The sequence below is a fragment of the Diadema antillarum genome, unplaced genomic scaffold, assembly GCF_040938485.1.
Source record: "Diadema antillarum isolate AM-2024a unplaced genomic scaffold, OU_Dant_1.0 seq00002623_RagTag, whole genome shotgun sequence".
NCBI lineage: Eukaryota > Metazoa > Echinodermata > Echinoidea > Diadematoida > Diadematidae > Diadema > Diadema antillarum.
Window position 1 is genome coordinate 40667 of NW_027273223.1, and position 25701 is coordinate 66367.

The 25701-nt window shown below is 38.9% G+C and overlaps 1 protein-coding gene across 1 annotated transcript in view; it reads right to left on the bottom strand.

Moving 5' to 3' along the window:
- LOC139715006 (brefeldin A-inhibited guanine nucleotide-exchange protein 1-like) overlaps positions 1–25462 on the bottom strand; it is a gene marked incomplete at its 5' end in the record, with an annotated part of 46382 nt that extends 20920 nt beyond the window's left edge. The window contains 17 exons of the mRNA XM_071626644.1: positions 4867–5018; positions 7543–7708; positions 8473–8728; positions 9317–9351; positions 10011–10125; positions 10957–11170; positions 12187–12435; positions 14299–14398; positions 14808–15042; positions 15397–15634; positions 16898–16999; positions 17391–17507; positions 18762–18807; positions 20017–20196; positions 20711–20857; positions 22332–22485; positions 25432–25462. Of these exons, the coding sequence (XP_071482745.1) occupies positions 4867–5018; positions 7543–7708; positions 8473–8728; positions 9317–9351; positions 10011–10125; positions 10957–11170; positions 12187–12435; positions 14299–14398; positions 14808–15042; positions 15397–15634; positions 16898–16999; positions 17391–17507; positions 18762–18807; positions 20017–20196; positions 20711–20857; positions 22332–22485; positions 25432–25462 (2537 nt within the window). The remainder of the gene's footprint in view (positions 1–4866; positions 5019–7542; positions 7709–8472; positions 8729–9316; positions 9352–10010; positions 10126–10956; positions 11171–12186; positions 12436–14298; positions 14399–14807; positions 15043–15396; positions 15635–16897; positions 17000–17390; positions 17508–18761; positions 18808–20016; positions 20197–20710; positions 20858–22331; positions 22486–25431) is intronic.
- Positions 25463–25701: the final 239 nt, after the last annotated feature.

The following is a 25701-nucleotide window of genomic DNA, read 5'->3' on the forward strand; positions in this document are numbered from 1 at the left end:
ACAATCCGTTCAAAAGTTATGAATTTTGGAAGTTTCTGCTTAGTCACGGCTGGATGAGAAGACTACTATAGCTTGTGATGTCATATGAGTACAACTATATAAAGAAAGTATAAAGAAAATTCAAGATATTTTCACTTTTCTCACATAATAAAAGAACACTCGACTTCTCTCTTTCAGAAGTCAGGGGGAACAATATTACCCCTAACATAAGTCAGTAACAAGTCGAAGAAATGTGCACTTTATTCAAAAAGTCAAGTTTGGTGAAATTCTCTTTTTATTTTCCTTATATCGTTGTACGCATGTGACATCATACACTGTAGTAGTCTTCTCCTCCAGCAGTGATTGCACAGATATTTTAAAAATTCATAACTTTTGAACGGATTGTCAGATTTTCTTCAAACTTTCACTGATGTGATCTACTAATATTGTTGCCTTCACTCAATCCACATGTATATAAAGGTGAACTTGTCCTTTAACCCATCCCCGTCAGCTCCCACAAAAAACATGGTTTTTATTATTTATGACCAAAAGAGGGCGTCCTAGGACCTCAGGCTTGGCCAGGAGCTGTAGAATAAGTTTAGCCAATCACAGAGATCCTTACTGGGACTCAGAAAAATAATTTATGCAAAGAAACATATTTTAGAATGTCTCTTATTGGCCAAAACACCTGCCAGGGGTTCGAGCCTGCTGAGAAACTAATCAATATTCATGTTTACAGCGCGCATGTATCTTTGTTGCCCCAGCAACTGCAGTGATTTCTTACGCGCGGTATCGTGATATCGATCTCCTCAGAGTGCTTGACGATATCTCCTTGTGTGTGTACGTAACGTGTACTGCTATGCTATGCTGGGGCGGGCACGGGGGTGTGTGTGTCGAATTCCATTTACGTTAGTGAGTGTGGGTAACTTCTCTAGGTTTCCCGTCCATTTCTCTCTCTCTTTTCTCTCTTTTGCTTTCGTATCATTCTATATCTTTCATTCTCAGAGTACAATCGTACTTCTGAGAGTGTTTTGTTCATTTTTTCTAAGTGATTATCTCGTTTGCAACAATTTAGAGGTGAGTTTTTGTCCTAGTGTTTGTTGAGTTTTTTGATTGAACACGATGTAGCTTATCTACGTATGTGCGCAAACATCGTAGCTTGTGTGGTACCCACTCGTTTGTTTTCCGTGTAAGCATTTTTGCCGTAGTGTCTTCATCGTTCGTCTTCCAAGCATCGTGTTTTCACCCTAGTTTTTCTCATCGTAGTTTTTTACCTCGATTTTTTTTGGGGTGCAAGATGTTCTGTGTATTTTTTTCTACGGTAATATGCCATCGTTGATGATCTTCGTGTATTCATTACTAGTTTTTCACCTCCGTTTCATTTTTGTGTACAACTAATGTCTAACGTGGCGTATGTTTAGAGCTAGTAGTTAGCTAGGTCTGCGATGTCTGTATCGTTTGCTGATATGTTTTGTGAGCTGAGAGTGACTATGATGGGAGTGATATTCAGGGTTTTGCTGTGGTTGAGGTGATGGCAAGATGTAATTTATTTTGTGTAACCATGTATGACATTGATGATGGCGAGTAAAACTACGACACGAGTAACCTAGCCTAGGCCAATGACGAGAGCTAGAGTGACACTGAAGAAACGGGGGCTGATGCTCGCTTGTGCACGGGAGTGGTCTAGAGACCTGCATTACAGTTGTGTATTTATATTTATATTTTTCCTTTTTCTTATTCACTCGGGTATTGTGCTACCAAAATTCGTGTCTCTGAAGAAACTCAACCAAAAGCTTGACAACAAGTTTGCATCAGGTCTATTCTGTAGTACTAGCACTAGGTTCTAGATCTAAATCATAATGGCGATGCTAATTTAGTTTTCATTTAGAACTCGATGAAATCCATTTTCTTTGCTCATTTTTCAACTGATAAATTATTTAGAACTGTACTTAAATTCTGATGTACTGCATTCACCATTGTAATAAAAAAGAGCCTGCTGATCAGGTGTTTCATTGTTTCCTTTTCATTTCCTCCCTATCCTTTTGGTTTCCTTCCTGTCACTTTCTTCTTTGACCCTGGATGGAAAAAAAAAATCCCATCTTGCCATGTAAAGACAGAATACATAACCATCATGAAATATCATGACATTGAAGTAATAATAAGAAATATTCAAGTGACCAAAATACTTGTTTGTGAAAATAAATAACAAATGAAAGGTGATTTCTTATGGAGCAGTTCTTTCAAATGTCAAACAGCTTCGATAATGAAGCAAGTGAAATCTGAAAACTATCCTGGCAACAAGTTGAAATTGATAGGGAATTCTGACAAAAACTGTCACACCATTTGATGTTTGAATTTGTCTTTTTATTGGATGAGGTTATAAAACTAAGTGCCGCCGATAAAATAACAATCCTCTCAATTTGAACAAGAGCAGTAGGGTGGTACACTAGTACGACTCAGTAAACAGCTGATTATTTATGCATCGTATCCATGGGCAACTGCGGGGTAACTGCAAGAAGGCGCAGGAAATTAGACTTGAGTCAAGAACGACTATTTATTATTATTTTTTTATTCAAACTATTTTTATTCTTGGACTAAAAAAAAAACCCGAAATATTTCATATTACGCTTCTAAAATATAAAATGAATATATGAAGTCTTTTTATTGTGATTTTATGAAGAATTAGAATTATTAAAAAAATATAGATACTAGACGGGCTGAACAAGGAAGTCTAATTTCACCCCAAGAATTTGCAACACACCGCATCTCGGGTGCATTCCTAGCGTTCTTGCCGCACTCTCACGATCACCTAGCTAGGCCATGTGCACAAGCTAGTCACATGTTCACAGTACACACGTTGTTAGCCAGTTCACCGATCTCATTCCTGATCTCGTGCGTGTAGAAAATTCTCTCAAAACTAAGCCAGACATGATTTTGGAACATACATTACAATGTCAAGACCTTTTCAGTGGACTTTGAATTCCCTATTTGTCTGTTTTAGCTCTTGAATGTACGACTTCGAACGTCCGATTTGTTTTTTACTTCACCACGTGGAGTCCCGGGTTTTCTCAGCCCCATGCTTCTCCACACACGTCACACTAGCACTGTGTACCTAGTACCTGTGTACACACACAAGCCATCGCGATCGAAGTTTGAGCGATAGCGATAACATGTGCGGAGCAGACATGCGGATTTCAGCACAGGGTAAATGAGTAGTTGAACGTATCACGATTGTAAAACAAATCTTTTTCTATGTCTCTGCAAATTTGAATTAGGCTATCTCAGCATAGATAGATTATGATACATTACAAAATAGATTAGCCATAGCAAGAACTTGCTTACATGAGAGTTATTAGATAACGTTGCAAAATAAAAACCCCGTCATTGAATGGAATGTTCCAGAGCTATCTCGGGGGCGGGGGGGTGGGGCTCGAGGACATTATGGACACATCGATTCGCAAGTGGGTAAGATGTGATTACAGATGGCTTGAAATGAAGAGGATTTATCAATGAAATACACAGAAACAATATTTTTTCATAATTCCTGCACAATTTATTATTTCTTTTCATAAAATTCACATAAACTAGTGCTGTATTGAGTCAACTAAGTGCATATTAGCACGAGTGTACACGCATCATCCCTCCTGCCTAGTGGGAATGACACAGGCAGTTTTTTCCATGACATATGAATGCTCTTCATGTGTAGATCGCGCCGTAGGGAAGATCGCGCCCAAGTTCATGGCCAACTTACTAGGCAGGCACGATATTACAGATTACACAGAGGCCCGTACGTGGATGGGTTAATGAAGCAGGCTCTGTGTGGATAAACTTTTAAAAGATGTTTATGCTAAACTGACAGACATGTTAATCCTAAAAGGCCAATAAATCAAGAACCCCATGGAAGAACAGATCTATCGTGGAAAATAGATCTGAAAGGAACTATCAATCATCACACATTACATTATTTGCTTCATGACAAGTTATTTTTCATTAATTTCTGATAATATACAGTCAAACCTGCCTTAGCGGCCACCTGTCTATTGCGACCACCTGTCTATAGCAGCCACTGAAAAATCCCACCGAGAGAAAAGCCCTGCTAAAGACCCTGTGTATAGCGGCCATCTGTCTAACACGGCCAGCGGCCACAAAATTTGTTTCCCGCGGTAGATTTTAACCTGTCTATAGCGGCCAAAAACCCAATGGAGCCATATCCGAGTCAATAATTCAGCGTGTTTTACTGCTTTGTAGCAGTGCGGGCAACGTTCAGTGATCACCACCGCTGCATTCATTCATGATAATGAACTAGTATTAAGCTTTCTCCACGACAATACACATACTGCTGTGCAACAATTTCACAAACACCGCCATGGTTAAATGCATGAAACATGCATGTAAGTGTACATACGTACACACATACATGTACATGTAAGGATACAACGATGATACATGTACATGTAATCAGTGCACACTAAGTTGGATTACCTGTCTATAGCAGCCACCCGTCTATAACGGCCATTTTTTCCGTCTCCCTTGGGTGGCCACTATAGACAGGTTTGACTGTACTGTACCTTTATGGTATGCATTGCGTCATGCTCTATACTATTTACTCTTTATATAGACAGACCGAAGGATCAGTTTGTGTATGACATTACTGTGGTGTCCAACTAGCCGTCTGCAATGTGTGTCAGGCATTCACCTTATACGCAATGTATATGTATGGGACACCACAGTAATGGTGGATCATTCTGCCAAGTCAGATAGGTGCATATGATTTTACTGTTTCAAAAATGAACACCAACCAATAAATGAATACTATACATACAATATCAAAGGCAATCATCTTATTCTTATTACTAGAGGTGTGGTGGAGGATTAGCTTAGACTAACCTTAAACATGGGGCGGACATGTTCAAGGTGCGTGGCACTGGTGAAGCTGGATGGGACGTGGCTGACGCTCTCCATCAAACTCTTAGCTGTGGATGAAATGGCTTCCATCTCCATGTTATAGAATAGCTTTCTCTGCTTCTCACTCGTCACAGCTACACAAACATGTATGGTGAGACCAAGAAAAATTATTAGTTGATGTTATAAATATGCATATAATTATATACAAAAATGTAATGAATATGCATATATGCAAAAATGTAACTTACTCTACTAATGAATTGGATTGAGGAAACTCACATGAATGAAAAGTTTAGGGAGTAACAGAGGTCACACATGTGGTGCAAAAAAAAAAGTCAAGTTGGGTTTTTGAGTACTCCTAAATATTTGGTGGTATGTAGCCTTATCACTGCTTGGGTTTTACAGAGACGGTGCATGTGCTGTTGGCTTCCTTCATCTCCTCTTTGAGGTCACAGCATTAAGACTAACTTGAATAACAAGATCACTGTTGGCATAAATTTAGAAGACAAAACTTGAGGAGATTTAAAAATGCTGAGAAGAAAACTTGTCAAGACCAGTTAGCCAAAAAGCACACACACTATAAAAAAATGGTGTACGTTCAACCCATAATCTTGCCGAAAGAATAAAATCATTTCTCTCACTACACTGGTCAAGGTTAGTCTACAGCTACATGATTAATTAAATGCAGACTACAGTGCACTCCCCTTATAACGAAATGCTCGGGACCGGCAGTTTTCTTTCATTATAACCGAACAAATACAATATATAACGAAAACAAGGAACCACGTATAAATATCATATTATGTTTGCTGAATACTCATACACTGGAACGCTATGTGAAATGTGATGGGATAACTGTATTACAATAATAATCGCAAGTTCCCCTCAGAAACTGTGCGTGACACAAGGAGCGAACACACAGTGGTGTGAAGCGTTCACCCATGCAGAGACGCTATAAAGGCTTGTTCCGCTACGTATTTTCGAAAGCAATTTGCATTTCGTTATAACGGAGCACATTTCTTTTGTTTTTCTTTGTCTGTGGCACTCGGAAAAGACTTCGTTATAACGGAAATTTCGCTGTAACCGTGTTCGTTATAAGCGAATTTTGTGCCATAGACTTGGTGATAATTTTGGGACCAAAAGATTTACTTCGTTATAACGAAATTTCGTTGTAACGGGAGTGCACTGTACACGATTACTTACAAGGACTGGTAGCAACAAGCATGTAATAAATGACTCGCACAGCCACACACAGTTCATTACTTGATACTATTAGATAAATTACCAGTCTAACCTGGTGTCAAAAGGTTGCATGTCAGGAATGCCAAATCATTACAACTTGGTATATCTTGAGCAAAACTGAAGCGATGCATCAAATGAAGAAAATATGAATATTGATGTTTTCACATAAAAGCTCAATGAACACTGCACACAGTACCATATTCATGTCATCACAATGGATATTTAAGATAATCAGGATGCCACACTAGGTAACTTACCCATACTCTAAGCAGCAGTGACATTCTGAATATCAGTCTCATTTCACCTAAATTTTCACCTACGACCTGTTTTTAATATTTCGTTACTTTCATTTAAAAAATATTTTACATCAAATTCTCCCAGTAAAGTACAATTGTAGCATTATCCCTATGAAATCCTTCATAAGTATAATCATGAGCTGATGCTATCACTGACATAGGCATGAAGATAATTCAGGGATGATATTGAGGTTTTTTGAAAAAATTGGAAATCAGAATTTTCAGGTGATGTTGATACATAAAAATAGCATCTGAAATCAGATTTAACCCTTTTCTAACTGGGCTATTTGAGACCAAGTTTTTACTGGGGGGGTGGGGGGGGGGGGGTCAATTTGACCCCCCTTCAGATCTCGGCCGCCGATCGCGCGATCGCCGCAAAATTTTGCCTGAACATAGAGCCGGATGTAAACTACAAGATTACATGGTCATTCAATAGAAAAATGTTGATTTCATATTTTTTAATAAATCAATTATGCAAATTTACGCATGAAATCATATTTTCACCTATAACTCCATCAAAAAGAATGAAGGATTGCTAAATTTTTGTGTCAGAGTTCCTCAAGACACATCAAACAATTTTCTTGGAAAAAAATAGCGCAATCAAAATCAGTTTCTTTTGTTTTTTATTGTTTTGTTAATTTCTTATGTATCTTATTGTTTTTTTACCTTTTGTTTTCTATTGTTTTTTGGCCAAAATTCGTTGCAGGCACTATTTCAAGCTTATCTACATTAGAATTGATTAATTCTAATGTTCAAAAGTTGAAATAATCTAATTCATATCAATTAAACAAAAAAAACACAATTTGCATTGGATTTGCACACAAAATCATGAAATTGAGCTGTTTTCGGGTTGACATGCATATGCAAAACATTGCGTAACTTCAGAACAGTGAACCCGGACATCGCAAATTTGGTCTCAAAATATGCGAGAGACTTCAATGAAAAAAGTCATGAAACGACGCGGCAAAATCTTTGCGCGTTGTGGAATCGTGGTGCGAAATGTCGAGGGGGGTCCCCCCCCCAGTTAGAATAGGGTTAAATCTACAGAATATCATGCCTGATTCTTGTACATGTCTGATGCCAAGCTACTTATACAGCATCACACACAGTGTTTACCAACCTGATGTTTTTGGAGTTGGCTTTGCGGTGGGGGTCTGTTTCATCTTGATCTCATTGCCAGCGATCTCATCGTAGATATCAGACAGGTACTCCATGGGTAGATCCTTGCTGTCATTGATACCACGATTCATTTTGATGTACTCCTCCTTCGACATCTTTTTCTTCACCTGAAAAGGAAGTACATTACCATGGCAACAGCTTCCATTAGCATCTATCTTAAATCAGTTGTAGTACAGAAAGTGATGATGACTGTAATAATGATGAAGAAGATGATAATGAAAATAAGAACAGAAAAATGTCCTCATCAAATCAATGACAATAATAATATTGATAATAAAAAAATAGTGTAATCATCAAGACTCTAGTCATCAGCGCTACTCATATTCACAGCTGACAGAGTACTTGCAGAGTCTACCTCAGCTGACCCCTTTGAGCTGAAGAGGAATAACATTAAAAACAGATGGAATATCCTTAAAAATCAGATTTTTTGAGAAGAAAATCAGATCTTCCTGAAATCTTGGCACCAGGCAACAGGCAAGTGAAATGTTACCACTTCATCTACATTGATGAGAAAATTGTAAAAAGCATCTGCATATTTCCTGCCCAATTAGGCATGTTGTTACAGCATTTTTGTAGGGTTGAAGGAATTTGGTAGAACATCTTTCTATGTGATGAAGCGCTTTTCCGCAGTTATATATGCAGTACATATTGGCCTAATTTCATTTTTACTTGAAAGATTTTACTTGAAAGATGAAAAGTCATACTTTTAAGAGGCAATATTGTATCAATGTATTTCACTCTTTTATCATACTACAATTAAATACTATAAAATCGCATCGGTTTGCATCTCTGTAAAAGGCATTCTACCTGATCAATTATCCATTTCAATTACACCATGTAGGACTGATTGAGACAAGATCAGACTACCAACCTGTGCATTATGCAGGTCTGTTGTCAAGAGAATGATAGAGTAGGCCAGTACGTAGGCTGCGTCTGCACTTGCAAAGATACCCTGAGTTGGATTGTCCTCAAAGTAACGTGATGCAAACTTCTCCATCATCCGATCAATTTTCTGTGCCTCTCCTGGCAAGCGGAACCCAGCCAAGAACATTCGCAGCGCCGACACGAAGTCAACTCGACGGAAGTCAAACTCATCCACGTAGGCGTACATGACTTCTTTGTTCAGACTGGGTACAAACACAGATAACAATTATTTCCAAAATGCAACATGTCCAACTTCTGATTACCACATAACTTTTACCTAGATTGTATTACAACAAAGATACAGTGGACTCCCCCTACGACAAAGTCCTCAGGACCGGCAGTTTTCTTTTGCTATCTCAAAATTTTCTTATAACAGAACAAATAAACAATGAAAAACATAGAGCAGATAATGATGAGAACTGAAGTCTTATTCTGTTGTAACCAGAATTTCGTTATAACTGTGTTCATTATAAGGGGAGTCCACTGTAGTCATTTCAGCAGACAGAATGTTCTATTATACACACAACTTTTTTGTAGTTGTTCTCCATGAACTGGTGATGCACATTCAATCTGTATCATAACAGAACAACTGAAAAAAAAAAAGGAACCAGACTGGAATTTGAGCCTATCACCTTCTTTTCAAAGGTACTGTTGTAAATTGTTTCACTCGATGTTTGACTGATTCTGTCCTTAGCAAATGGTCTATTGAGATAAAGAGTGAACATGTGATCTTTACATCAAATTTTCCTCCTTTTCACTATTTGACGGAGGATAAACTAAAAACTACTTACAGATCTCTCTCTCCCATGAATTCTCCAATCACGGTCTGAGGAGAAAAGATAAAGAAATCAATTCATTTGACAACGATAGAGCCATAAGGTACTGTAATCAGGGTGTTCAGGAATATAGGCTGGGTGCTACTGGCCTAAATAAAACACTCACGTGTTTGTATTCATTTAAATGAAGACTTATTACTGCCCTTTTCTCACAAAGTCATTTAGAACAGATACACAGTGCTAAAGTGTAACCCATGTATATTGGTGGGACTAAAGAAGAGGACTGGGGTGATAACTTCGAGCAATTTGTGGGGCTAAGGCCAAATTCTACCTGTGAGAAAAGTAGTATCAACTTTAACTCACTGAAGAAGAGTCCAGAGTATTCACAGGCAAGCATCTATGGGAAATGCATGTTGTAGTAAAATTAGCCTGTCTTCACTGGGTTAAGTCCCATATCCTTCATATCGGAACAAAAAAAAATAACAACAACAAAGTAACACTGTGTTTGACTGCATATATAAAGACGCAAAATGTAAACATCATGAATGGATAACATTGCTCCAAAGGGCTTTATGGTAAAACGCTGATATAATTTGAAATAAAGTATTTGACATAAATACTGCACTGTGTGTGGTGCCCTGAAATAGAGCGTAACTTGGGGGCTGAGGTATCACCAAACAGTAGAGAAAGACCTGAGCTGAGGTCTCACCTTGACTAATCGCTCATCTTTGTGGAAGAAACGAGCGATGTCTTCAGGCTTCTTGCCAAGTAGACCATGGTCCTGTAGAAACTGGATTCCTTTGATTGGCTTCTTCTTGTTAAATCTGAGAAAGAGAAAGCAAAGGATTAGTTCAACAACAAAGGCAGATGTACAGTAGTATACTGAAGGCTATACAGGAAAGATGGCTCATTGGTCAGACAGCAAGGCGACTCATTGGTCAGACAGCAATACAACTCATTGGTCAGACAGCAATACAACTCATTGGTCAGACAGCAATACAACTCATTGGTCAGACAGCAATACAACTCATTGGTCAGACAGCAAGATGACTTGGTGATCAGACAACAGGACTTGGTGGTCAGACGGCAAGATGAACCACTGGTCACACTGCAAGATGCCTCAGTGGTCACAAACCGAAAAGTCTTGATGGTCACATAGGCAACCTCACTATTGGAAGGTTTCTGGTCCAAGACCAAGGTGAAACACTGGAGATATCAGCTACAGCATGAACTATCTCTCACACATTTCTGCAGCATTCTAGGCAAACAACAGCCATCCTTTTAACATTTACTAGAATCACAGCAAAGGGGATTTCATGGATTCTCCTCACACACAACTGGACTTTAATATCTAAATGTAAATCTCTTTATTATTCACTTCTTCTTTTTTTTACATTTTTATCTGCAGACTTTAGCTTCCTCTGAGCCCATCACATCAAGGTAAATAACTCAACCACAATATCCAACCTTGAGTGTATCACTGGTATTTAATCTATTTTATAATGTTATTGGAGCAATAATATTTTGCATTGGTCAAGAGTACATTATAATACATAAAGATATATGGGCAATTAATTATCAATCATGCATAAACATTATATGAAACTTGATCCACATGGCAAACAGCCTTTCAGAAGGCAAGTCATGATACTCACATCTCAATGCCCTGTTCCATGATTTCTTTCTGCTGCTTGAGTGTTTCAAATTGTTCTGGGCTGTCAGCAGGCAGTGTTTGGCTGGAGCTGAGGTTGACAGCGGGTAAGGACCCTGAGTGTGTAGAGTTGAGTGAATTCTGGCTTCCAGAGCTGGTCATTGTCCCCTTGCCACTGTCTGCATCCGTCTGGTCGAACCCTACAGCTTTCTCTTGACCTGTGGGAAGTACATAGACCAAAACCTCACAGAGTGTGACATGATGTGGGGATCCCTGCTCCATTAATGCCCCTGGGAGTTTCAAATTACATGGAATCCCATTTTTTTTTTGCCCATTTTTTTCACTAATACATCACAAACCTGCCAGAACAAAAGAAGGGGTTGACATTTTCCAAATCTGCAGATCGTTACAAAATACTTTTTTTTTTCTCAGTTAAACTACGAAAAGACATAGAGCAGATCACAATCATTAAAAGAATTTCTGCTATATTTTTTTTTAAATCTGTTATTAACTTGACAAATTATAAGATGCAAGAAACAAGACAAAACAAAAACAGCCCAATATACAGTGAGAGGGATAAGGGTAGTCACTATGGGCTGTGTGATCGGGCCCTTTACAAATTAGGCTACATTTAATACATTACCAGGCCTCGAATTACCCGGGAGGCAAAAGGCAATTTGCCGCAATGCCCTATCTACTTGCCGCAATGCCTCTCTCAAAATTACCATGCTTACTGCAACTTTTCCTTGCTGCCCTTAAACAATTTTGAGAGAGAGTGCCCCTAAAACCAAAAATTGCCTGTCCCTAAAACTGGCGAAATTCGAGGCCTGCATTACAGTATCTACAACTCAAGCTACATCAAATATTACAGGAGCATGTATTGATCAATTCGACCTTAAAACTCTTGGATAATGATATACGATTAGTAAAATAGAATAAAAAGAATAATATAATAACAAGTTATATCAAGCCCGACAAGAAAACTTTTAGGGAGGACCTAGGCCATGGTCATCACTTAAGCTACTGTAAATGCATCTAATAAAAGTATTCACAAATGTAGATTTTAGGTCTCAGTGATGATGTACATGAATCTCGTATACACTGTGGGTTGAAACTTAACTGGGTTGTATCCTTATACCTGGGATGAACCTTACTCAAGTTGAATCCAACTGGGATAGAATCTTACCTAGGTTGAATTTAACCTAGGTTCAATCTTACCAAGGTTGAACCTTACCTAGGTTGGTCTGCAGGTTGGGGTTGACATAGAGATCTTTACTCCACTCCACCATACATTTTAGGATGGAGACAAGGCAGTCAAGACCTTTGACTCGCATCCTTTTCTCCTGCTGGGGTGTAGCACCAAGCTCCATGGCGTGTCGACCCTGGGCAATCTTAGAGAGGTCATTGACCAGACGTTCAAAGATGTTGGCACTGGATAGGTCACAGTCGTAGTTCAGGTAGATGTCCACCACACATTGGGCATCTAGTGAATATTATAACACAGAATAGTGCACTGAATATGAAATATCTGAATAGTCCTGACAACACTGAAAATGTAGAAACAAGGAAAAGTAGAAATTACGCGGTGCGTAACATATGTCCCCGCCGGAAGTAGCATTTTGTAACAAAATGTGCAATATAGGTAAAAAATCAAGGTCAAAGGTCAAAGAAGTCAAAGGTCAAAATTCTGTGTAGAAGTTTTGAAGCCCTCACCTAGTGCCATCACATAAAGCAAATGGAATCGAAATTGGGTTAGAAATGGCGAAGGAGTAGCATTTTGTAGCCAATGTACAATATAGGTCAAAAATCAAGGTCAAAGGTCAACGAAGACAAAGGTCAAAATTCTGTGTAGAAGTTTTGAAGCCCTCACCTAGTGCTATCACATAAAGCAAACGGAATCGAAATCGGGTTAGAAATGGCGCAGGAGTAGCATTTTGTAGCAAAATGCACAATATAGGTCAAAAATCAAGGTCAAAGGTCAAAGAAGTCAAAGGTCAAAATTCTGTGTAGAAGTTTTGAAGCCCTCAACTAGTGCCATCATATAAAGCAAACGGAATCGAAATCGGGTTAAAAATGGCGAAGGAGTAGCATTTCGTAGCAAAATGTACAATATAGGTAAAAAATCAAGGTCAAAGGTCAAAGAAGTCAAAGGTCAAAATTCTGTGTAGAAGTTTTGAAGCCCTCACCTAGTGCCATCACATAAAGCAAACGGAATCGAAATCGGGTTAGAAATGGCGAAGGAGTAGCATTTTGTAGCAAAATGTACAATATAGGTCAAAAAATCAAGGTCAAAGGTCAAAGAAGTCAAAGGTCAAAATTCTGTGTAGAAGTTTTGAAGCCCTCACCTAGTGCCATCACATAAAGCAAACGGAATCGAAATCGGGTTAGAAATGGCGAAGGAGTAGCATTTTGTAGCAAAATGTACAATATAGGTCAAAGGTCAAGGTCAAAGGTCACGACTGAAATTCTGTGTAGAAGTTTCAAAGCTCCCATGTAGTGCTATCATATAAAGCAAACAGAATCAAAATTGGCTCATAAATGACAGAGAAGTAGCAAATTGAAGATTTTGATCACACACGGACGCACACACGGACACACGGACACACGGACGGACGGACACACGGACGGACGGACACACGGACGGACGGACACACGGACACACACACGTACGGAGCCCGTTTCATAGTCCCCTGCTCGAACTCGTTCGGCGGGGACAACAAACCACAATATGGGCTTTATTGATCAGTTTGACATAAACAACTTGCTTTGCTTTAAGATGGGCATGAACAAACTGTCTCTCTTTATCTCAACTTTAGAACTCAATAAAAACAAAATCCTTTTGAGGAAAGAAAAAGAGATTCTTTATGGTTCATACATGACATCCATGAGATGAGCCTACACATGTCATGCGACCAAGACTTCTGCTTTGAAGTTTCTGCTGCGTGCCTTGCTAGACTCTTCTGTTTAATAAACTGCAGCTACTATTCTGTTCTATCACTTTAATAGTGTAGATATTATTTCTACACCTGTTGGAGTAAATGCATCAAGCGACTCTCCAGCTTCTGGGAACATCTGTTCATCTCCTCACATTGTGTATCAATCAAATTACATCTAGCAAGAACAGACTTCTCTAATCTGTCTTGCTTTCATTCAAATTCTCAGCTTTTATTGTTTCATACAAATGAGGAAAAGAATCAATCTATGATGATACACCAATGTGTATAAATCGGGCTGCTTTGCTAACCTTTGCATGATGATAGAACACCTGTGTATTAAAGAAGATGCAATGTATACATGTAGACCCAAGGTAATCAGTGAGCCTGCTACACTCTGTATGTGCACTAACCTGCACATATCCTGGTCAAAGCTTGGACAACCATCCACTTCTGTTCAAAGCTACTTGTTGGAGTCTCAAGAATGTTCAGAAAGATTTCCTTGAAGAACACCTGAAATAAAACCATCCACACACCCATAAGTATCTATTCATGATTTCTTTTACTGTGAAAGTGGAAATTTTCACGCATTGAAGGTGTATTAAAGACATCTTTTAAAGTAGACATACCATTGTACATGGCAGTGCTCTGCACAGGGCAAGCTTGATCTTTTGATACTTACTGAAGACACTTGTCTCAGCTTAATGAAATCTTTTAGATAATACGAACAAACCTCAAAAATTGTTTCATACATTTCACTTTTATGAATATCATTCTACGTTGACCTCCATACTCATAACCGTATGTTCTAAATTACATGACATTACTATGGAAAATAGAACCTATGAACTCTTAATGCTAGTGTGAAGCCTATTGAGTTGCCATGGCTACATATAAGGAAGTGAGGACAGCCTCGTCATACCTCAATCTGCATCTTGAGATGTGTCTTGAAGAGACTGAGAAGTGTGAGGAAGATGGCTAGGGAGCATTCAAAGACCTCTGGTACCGATGAGACGCCATTCTTAGACAGCGCTACACACAGGTACTGTTTGATGGCTGTGATAAACATTTCATTGGTCCTGAAGACAGTCCCAGCGTTCTGAAGGACTGACAGGAGAAGCTGCAGTGATAGGATCTTGGAACGCAGCTCATGTGACCTGAGTGAAAGAAAGTGGATATTACACAGAAGTCATGCCCATCGTATCATCACTCTTCCTTTTACTACTTAATACTGACTTATAACATTCAGAACAAAGTCATTTATGGCATGCAGATAACAAGAATGAGGATAATTCATGAATTGAGAGCACTTGAAAACAATCAAAGACATTGACAAACTTACAAAAACTTGAAAAAAGTCGAATAAAATATATCTACAGACACTTTAATGTACTGTTGTTGTGAACCTGCTGAGGACTAGCTGACATTGCTATAAAATAAAGGTGTCCTATAGATACCTGCCTGAGTATACTTAGGACTATATTATAGTCTTCAACAGGTTAAAAGTTCACCTTGGATCAGGCTGTCCATCGGGGAGTGGCTTCATAGAGAGTTTGCATAACGACCTAAAGACGAGGAACGCATCTTTCTGGAGGATGTGCGAGAAAGGCTCTGTCTCATCTCCAAGCTCATCATCACCAATAGAGGGCACACTGGGGGTGGATGCAGGGCTGGGTGTCCTAATGGAGCCAACTGACAGGCTTGCTGAGAGATTGGTGGTCACTGAATCTGGTGTCTTGACTGCATCTCCTAAAGGAAATGTTTGGTTTAAAAAACAGGAGATACTTATGTTATTATTCTGTGTGGAGGGTGATTATTACGATTTTATTATCAGTATCCATAATCTACCCCAGTAGAAAAAAGAGTTTTTTTAGGATAGTTTCAGAGTGTTCCAAGAAAGAGTCTCTTCATCAACCATGATATACAGCAACTGTTTTAAATACTGTATGTCCCCCCCCCCCCCCCCGCCACAAAAAAAAAAAAAAAATACAACAGGCCCCTCCACAATGATAACTTTAAAAATAGAGTATCAATCCAGATACAATTTCAGGGTATGAAATTACAACTTATTACCCACATCTTACAGAAAACCCTATCTGACTTGCTTCAGTGGTCAAAAGGAAATTAGGAATTTTGTAGAACATGTCAGGAATCACTTCCCTCCAAGTCCTGTCCATTGTGTTCACACATCATGCAGTTCTCACAGCATCCAAGTGCTAACCTTGGAAATATCAGACCCATGACATGCTTCACAACAATCCACATTTCTCTGTGACCACTAACCAAATCAAATGGAGTTTTCTGCAAAATGTAGGTAAGATGTTATATATTTTAAGACCCTGAAGTAGCATTTACACAGGTTAATCATATTGGAAGTTATCAATGCAAAAATCTGATTGTAATTTTTTGGGGGACATACTGTACATCAAAGACAAAGCTAGCCATTCCCAAAAGGCAGGTACAGATGTCGCTTCTGGCATGACCAGAATAGTGGTATGGCAAGTTTGTTTGTTTGTTTTGTTTGTTTGCTTGTTTGTTTGTTTGTTCATTTTCCATCTGAGAAGATGGCTGGATATCCCATATCCAGCTTTGCTAAGATGGTCTTCTATGGGGTCCAGTTAGATGTGAGGTTAGACCACTTCATGGTAATCGTAAGACACTTTCCCTGAACAGTGTTGGTACTCCAAGCTACCTCTTACAATGTAGGATCAGATCAAGGTTAGTGGAGCTAAGGGGAATAGCTGAAGCACACACATGATCTGAAGATAGCTTGGAAGCTGGAAAATTACATTAATCTCTTGAAATCTTTGTTGTGTTTAAAGTGGTTCATTTTCTTGCACCTTTATATTGCTTGTTTGTTGTTGCTTTCTTTTAGAACCACCCTGGCACTTGCAAATGAGTTCCCCTTTATTCAATGACTTCTTTCATCTCAAGGGATATGAAAGCCAGGGAGGGGAAAAATCAAAAGACTTTGTCCATTTGGAGACTCAGAATAAAGTTCTTGTAACTTACTCTCCACAGAGCTAAGGATGTCATCCATAATATCTCGTACAATACTCTCAACCTCCTCTCCATTCTCCGTTGGCATGGTGATGGTTGGAGTCTCACATTTATCTAGTCAAGAAACAAGGATAATATCATGCTGGGATAAGTACAGGGTAAGCATAAATGGGAAATGTTAATATATCATAAAAGGTGAGCTTTAGTCTTTAGAACATGACACATAAATCATAGCAGTAATTCTTTTATTACTAACATTAAACAAACAATAAGTGCCTGCAGTTCATACCACTGATATTCTCTTCGTTATAATAGTATTTGTTCTAAAAATCATGTTGAAGCAATGGATAGGCCGGCTTGTGTAACACAACTGCACGAGGGCTTCATTCATAAAATCAATTACCCCATGTAATGTTTGGGTAACATACTACAAGCTGTGTTCTTCTCTAACTCAGTCTTGAATTAGGCCTCCAACCCCATTAGGGGTGGAGGCTTGAAGGATTACCTGATGTGGTGTCTACAGCATCTACTTCCAGGTCTAGACCTTCTGGCGTACCATTGGTTAGTTTTTCTGGCTCCCTGGCTGCTGAGTCAACGTCGTCTTCCTTGACCTCACTTTGACCTATGTTATCACAACAGTAAGAAAGATAGACAAGACTGACCATATTATATATATAACAAAGGTACTAAGACCCCGTTTACAGTGCGAGGCTCGGCCGCGGCCGAGCGGCCGCAGCCCAGCCTGCCTTCATTTCAGTGTAAACGCGCAAAAGGCCAAATGCGGGGCCAAAATTGGCCGCGCATTTGGCCACGCTCTGAAGGTGGTCTCGAGTAGTGGCCGAGCTCGGCCTTTTCTCAGTGTAAACGCAAACTGGGCCAAATGCGCGGCCAATTTTAGTCTGGCTTCCAAACCCTCTGCCCGTACTATTTCGTTATTCAGGATATTAACCCCCTCAATGTCGAAAACTAGTATAGTTTAAAGGGTGTGTACAGTTCTGGTCGAGGTGTAGATTTAGCTTTTAACATTTTGCGAGATATTCAGAAACCACTCTATAAGATGTCAAAGAGCATGCAGTTCTAAGGGGTATCAAAAGTTTATTCGATGAAAATCGGTTTTGAAATGGCTGAGATATTCCAAAACAAGGTGAAACAAAGAGATCCTAATAAAGTTGGGCATGTCGCCTGTTATTATTAGCACTTTTTCTGGATATCTCAGCCATTTGAAAACCAATTTTCATCAAATAAACGTTGAATCCTTCCTAAAATTACATGCTCTTTCATATTTCATAGGAGGCTTTTCATTATCTCACTTAGGAATGTTCAAAATATGAATCCCTACCTCAATCAGTACTGTACAGTCCCTTTAAGGTTGTTTTGTCCTGCAAAGGATCTTTCCTTCGGCAAAGGCCTTTGCTCGAACGGCGACTTCGTCGCCACGGAATCCATTTGGCAAAGGGTCTGAAAACCAGACTATACCAAATTGCGTTTGTTTACCAGCAGAGCGCCACTACAACAAAATATTGAAAGGTTTGAAAGCGCGGCCTAGCCCGGCAGTGTAAACGGACAAAATTGCAGGGCTTGGCCCCGCAATTGAGGCTGGGCTCGGCTGTGGCTCGGCCCAGCCCTGCACTGTAAATGGGGTCTATAAAGGTGCGTATTTCATTAAATCATCACATTGACTTTGACAGTTAGGCTATGGTAAAATTTAATCAAAACTAGATTTAAAATGATTTAAGTATAAAAAGTAACAGGCTTTTGACATTTCTCATATCTTCAAAAATCAGTGATGAAAATTGTTTGTAAACCTTAATTCTACGCCAAAACTGAGTTGATAAATGCACCCAAAGAGAAATATAACAGCTGTAGTGATACATACCTTCAGTTTTAGCAAGCTCTTCTGCCTTCAGTTTGGCTTCATATATCTGAGGGAACATCATAAGAGGATTTAATCAACACTTCACAAGAGAGATACTACTGGATGAATACCAGAAAATGGAAAATTTGGTCAAAAGTTTTCCACCTCAATTAGCCTGTGAGGGAGTGGTAGAAAAATTCAACAACCAATTGGATTAAACATCACCTACATAATATCACTCTAGACTACAGAAACCCCCTTAAAAAGAATCACACTTCTATTCAGAATTAAACAGTATCAGTGATAACATTTTGAACAATTCTTCGTAAAGTCAAAGTTTACAATCAAAGTACTGACAATTTTCTATCAAACATTGTGGGTCACTGTAGAATTCGAAAAATTGGCATCTTTTCTGACTGCACTTGGCAAATTACTCTTACAGTATAAGGGCAAATACGTGACTACAGTGTAGTTCATCACCACAAGACCTGGGGTTTCTGTTTCGTAAGTGGAATGGTATCCACTGCCCAAATGCATGTAAATCTAATGTACCTGATGGCATGGGCTATAAGAAGAAATTATTTGACACATGGTGGGGAAAAGTGATATCCCAAGTAAATAAGCTATTCATCACACAAACATAAACATGTCCTCATTTCATTCTAATGTGTGCATCTGCATATTTTTTTTTCCACAATCATTTCATCACACACAGCTAAAAACAGACTAAGATAAGATACACTGCATAATCACTTTTGTAACATTATTGTCATGAACTAATTTCCTCTCTTCCTGGATTTATATAAATACCCAATTCCTGTAAATGATAATGACAGGTTGGGTTCTTTCTCAAATCAAAAACACTTTGCAGCAAGCAATGAGCCAAATTATTGTATTCCTCATGCACCCTGTATTCTTCAGAAATTTCATCTTGTGAAAAAAATGTAATGAAAATATTAAGTGATCTGAGGCAACTAGAAATCTTCAAATACTTGTACAGGTGTAAGACTCAAGGAACTAAGTTGTGATGCAACATCTTCATTCTTTCACACTCTCAACCACAGCTTCCAGACTGAGCCAGATCACCTTCCACAGATATACCATATGCATTACAATCATGATATCTTTCCAATCAAAAAAGGAACCAAAATGGGGCAGAACAATATTTCTACAAGAGTTTGGGTGGACATGTGTAGTGTTAATACTCTTCAATTGAATAACCAAAATGCAGAAATACAATGTAGTTACAGCTGCCTTTTTAGTATGGCCTACTTACTGCTTGCTGCTCCATGCGAGAAAAGATGACATTGAGCATCTGGGTGAGTGTAGCCTTAGCTGTGGTCTGGTTGATCAGGTTCTTGCTGGCAAGGTAGATGTTATAACATGTCCGAACGACTTGAAGGAGACTACCCTCATGGACCTCACATGTTGGTGAGGTCACTGCTGTCAGGAGAGCCTAGGTAGGAGTTTAAAGGGAAATAACAATCAGCGAGACTCCTATTTTCATCAAACTATCCTTATTATAAGAAAGGTATTGTAAAATATGTATGTTCAGTTCTTCTACCCAAAGGTATAATGAACAAGGCATACTGTACAGTGAAAATAACGTGACCCTTAAAAGCATTTGTGTGTTTGTTAATTTGTTTTAATTATGTTGACACTTGCGCAAACAAGATGCAGCATAACTCTGATGACAACGATATGTAGAAGGGTCTGTTCAGTGTAAGGGGGATTCTGTATCCAGGGATGTCAGCCTTGTAACATCACTGTAACATTCTGAGGGTTGAAATTACATATTTTTTGGTGCAAAATAGTATTTTTACCTTTCCTGCAATAGAGATGCATATTAGCACAATTTGAGAAGAAGAACATTTTCCATACAACATGCTGTATTTATTGGCAATAAACAATACTCAATACTGCAAAAAAGTAAAAGTTGCCATCTCTGGGTATCCATGGCGATGACCCACCTTGATAATCTGAAGCTGTACACCCTCATCAGTCTGTGTGCCAATGAAGCAGCCACACATTGTCTCAATGATGCGATCAATCAGCTTCTTGCCTGGACTCGTGTTGTCAGGCCCCTCCCCCGTCAGGTGGCCATATGCTATCAGTTTCTATGGCAACAGGATCACAGAGGAATATGAATGATATCATTGGTTTAACTACGGCTGTCAAAATCACACACCTATTAGTGAGTACCTACCATTTGCAGCAAAGGAGTTTGCAACGGGATGCAAACTTCATGCAAGTTCGGATCATACTAGTGTGATAAATAGATAAAGACTATTCAAACTGATTGCATATTGACAACCATAACTCAATTTTGAATGACTCCCAATGAAGATGTTTCCTCACTGTTATGAAACTGCTTGTTAAATTCTGTTTCAACTCTTTAACATCTGGAAGCAGGCAGCATCACCTTAATAACATAGCCTGGATCTCTGTAGATAAAATGGAAAACAGTGTACAGTTTGCATGTAACAAGAAATCCCCAGCAAATACAGAATTGATACAAATAATTATAATTATCAGTTGAAAGAATATAAATAAACAAAACATGGGTGCACTCCTATTTTGTCAAGGTAAACACTGCAGGACCCAGACTTGATAATCAAATTACAGACATAATTTTTGTTTCTTAAAAAGAAAATACAAAGCAAACCTACGGAACATTCAGTGTTACATGTACATATTTGTGCCCATTCTTTGACCTAAATTGCTTCAGAATGCATACTGCAGACTATGTAGAAGTCTGGAGAATAAACACAGGGAATTTCTATTAAAAGAGATCACAAAAACTTCACAATGAACCTCTAGGGGTATTACATGAAAATAAACACACTACCCGGTAATCATTTTAATTCTATCTCGTTTAATTCCCAGTAGCAAATGGTAATGCAAGAAAGCTACTCTCCCATTTACACTGCAAACCTTTTAACAGACTCCCACAATAACACAGATTGTTCTACAAAAGTATGAGTGATAAAACTGGCAAATATTTTTTCATTGTTAATACTTTAGACTTATCAGCTTCAGCTCAGTCATGAGTAGACTTTTTTTCTGACACTTCTCCCCAGATTTCAACTCAGAAAGGATATATTGTATTTTAGAGTGCAGCAAACAAGAAATACACAATAAATGTACAGATGTACAGTAGGCTTTATACATGTACAATCTACATGTACAAACTCTCTCTCTCTCTCTGTATATCATTGGCTCTACTGTATAAAAAAAAAAATCTCCTTATATTAAAGTAACCTACAGGCATGTGTCAGAGGTTTCATATCTACTTTCATAAGTACAATTTTCTACTACTTTCATTAGTATAATCTAGACAACACTTTACGTATCATTCTCTTCTCGCCACAAAAAACAGGGCCATGGAATGATAGACATATGCCGAGCTTTCAGTGTGATTTTGAGACCCTTCTTTTTTAGCATTCCACTTCATACATTGTAAGGAATTGAATAATTTGCCAGCACTTCTAACATCCTGCTGCCTGTTTGACTATCAGAGAAGAGCATTCAGCTGACCCTGACTTCCATACAGTGGAATAAACAGTAACAGAGACTGAGTAGGAGACTAACCTGGAGACAGTCGAGGGCAGTGTTGACGATGCGGGCTGACTTGGACTGGCATGCTAGCTCAAAGGGCAAGAAGTATTTGTCTGCAGCGATAGAATTGACCTGTCCCTTGGGGAGAGGGAGGGCAGAAGATGTTTTCTCTGGGGAGGATTCCGTGCTAGGGGGGATGGAAAGAGATGGTAGAAGGGCAAGAGAGAAAATTCGTTAGCACTTTAATAGAGCATTAGTACTGAGAGAACTTGGTAATGAGAAGAATGGTAAATATGATGAAGCTAGAATTAACGCATGTCATCAATATCAGTGGAAATATCATACTCATCACTGATTTTACTATCATCTCCACCACCACCACCACCACCACCATCTTCACCATCACCATCATCATCATCATCATCAACACCATCATCATCATCATCAATATCCCTGATCCAAATGGGGTTAAAAACTTACATCTTACAAAATGGGTCAAGTGCTTCGGTACTGAAATATCCTACAAAGCACTTGAACACCATGATACAGTCTCTTGACAGATCCTGCGACACACACCAAACTAATTTGCAGCTACGTGTAGGACCACAGCCAAACTGATACAGAAGAACACAACAAACTGTACTTCCTTCACCTATGTGGAAGACCTAATATGTGAAGAACACTGTCTTGGGCTTGGGCTAGAAAGAGCATTGTACGATGTACATTGTACAAAATGGGCCCAAAGAAGACTGTAAGGACAGTAGCTTTTGCCAACACATCTCATACTCACTTCACACAATTGTATCTCCCATTCAGAAGTCATTACAATTACAGCCCCTTTCTAATTTATGAACTCCACAGTGGAGATGTTCAGGCATTGCAAGAAAAAAAAATAAAAAAATATATTAATTCGCTGTAATCTTTCATTTTCCCTACAACCCTCAAGGAGTATGTAACATTGTAGCTGCAATGTAGCATATAATACATGACATAAATATTTCTGATAAATTTTACTGATTCAACAATACAGTAGACTGTAGTTGGATGCACTTTTTGAAAGGCTAACATAACAATAAACTAGAAGACCATGCACACACAGCCCAAAATACCTGTACAGTGCACTATTTAAAAAGAATTTGCTGAAATGGTGGAATCAATCGACTACATTGTACATGGTAGTAGGGTTCTATCATGAGAGTTTGAGAGGGCTGACTACAGTATAATGTGCGAAAACGTTAGGACACTGATGCCGTGATGTGACTTTACACACAGATTGCGTGTAATATCCCACAGTAGGTCTGAATGTCTCAGGTTTGTAGGCTGTTCACTCCAGAATTACTACAGGTCTGTGAAAAACAAGAGCTAATGAATCTAATTAGGCTCACAGCCACATCTAGGCTCATGACAAGCTGCTGATTTCTTAATTAAGTTCTCTTCTTCACTCCTACAGTGTATCTAATGGTCTGACCCTCTTCACTGTAAACCTTCAGGTATCCAACAGAAACACAGTTGATATTAGGGGAGAAATTCATGTCAAGAACATGTTTACTTGCTAAATTCATGCAGTGGATGAAGTAAAATGACCACTTGACACAGTTTGTTACAACATACAGTACACTGTACACTGTAGTTAGACTGTATCCATCACATATCATCCATTCCACGTACAACCACCACTCTATTGGGAATATGATTTTTCTGATAAAATTTACACTCATGAATATGGACACAGCTGGCAATATTTTGTGAATCATGGCAGCAACAACAAGTTGGTCATCAAAACTGATCACATTCAGAATCCATTTAAAAACATGACAAGCATGCTAGATTTTGGTAGACTTTACCTCTGCTTTAAGGTACATTGTAGTTTATGACACCGCGGTGAATATTAGACTGAAACTCTACAGACGAATACAACATGAAAATTTCCTTGTTCTTCATTGTAAGCATGCAAGAGTGGACCAAAATCTGAAATTATATCACAAAAAGCTTGAAAACTAACACCAACAATGAAAATGATGACAACACTCAACAATAATGATGATGATAATAGTGACTAAAATAATATCAGTTTGATGGCATTAAAACCTGTACGATAAAATGTTTGCATGGTGCTATCCATACATTTGCCACGTACGGTACAATTGTACATTGCTGACAGTCAACACTATCATCATCATCACCAAGGCAGACTGGGAATAAACTTTCATCTCTCTGTGATTTAAAGGGGCATAGTCCCGGTAGTGTAGAGGGCGCTGTTGATGATATTGCCGATCACCGTTAGCATTGATACGAAGATTACCGAAGTTGAGCTGTCATCAAGAGTAAAGTGCGTAGGTGTTGCTAAGTAACATTGCCTTCCTTGTCTTCTCTGCGCATCGCGCAGTCTATAGTAATGCCAGGGTGCGTGCATATGTGCTTGTTATTATAACATCACAAAAGAAGTTTGCTATAAAAGCTGTCATCCCTCTCAGCCGAATCATGAGCCGAAGTGTGATCGGACCACTGACTACAGTGGATCGGACTTCTTCGGACTCGGGGAAGTGGGCCAAAGCGTAAGCGCTAAAAGAGGAGTTGATAGCGTAGGTCTCTATAGGAAACTTGTGCCGTGCATCCGCGTACGCATTTGACTAAAACACCGCGACCATGCACCTTTAACTCTCTCCCTCCCATATATCCCTCATCCACTGCATCTTTCATTCACCCTGTAGCAGTACCGCCATACAGCCTCAGACTGATCCCCAGTTTATTGACTGCTGCCAGTCACCTGTGGTGAACCCTAAGGGGTTAATCGCAATCCCCCATTTTCCAAGGTTTGTGTGGGAAGGACTATCCTGACCTTTGTGAGGGAATGAAGTAGGATCTTTTACGAGGACCACAATTTTCATGTCTTATCTGATGGGCACAACTGAAGAATGAAATCGGACGACACTGTATCAAAGAAATGTCTTTATCATTTATATTTTGATATCTTTATGGAGTTTTTATTTACATTACTGTTTGTCATTGTATGATAGAATTGGGTACAAAGTCTGTTATTTGATTCAAAGTGCTCTACTAAACATTAATCTTTGCATCACATATTTTATCAATAAATATTTGAGTGATAGTCCACCATACAGTGCGTACTTACCTCCCACTCTGCAGCTCAGCTTTGATTTCACCTACACAGTATGAAATGGAAAGAAGGATAAAACAAGTGTCACATCATAACCCTGCTTCATTTTGACTCATTGCATTCATGAAATGTGTACATACACTGATACAGGCAAACCGTCTATAGCTGCCACCTATGGGAGATGAAAAAAGTGGCCATTAAAGATAGGTTGCCGCTATAGGTAGGTTCTTTAACATGCTTTATCTCTCGGACAGAATTGTTTTTAGTGAGTCCTACGCATACAAG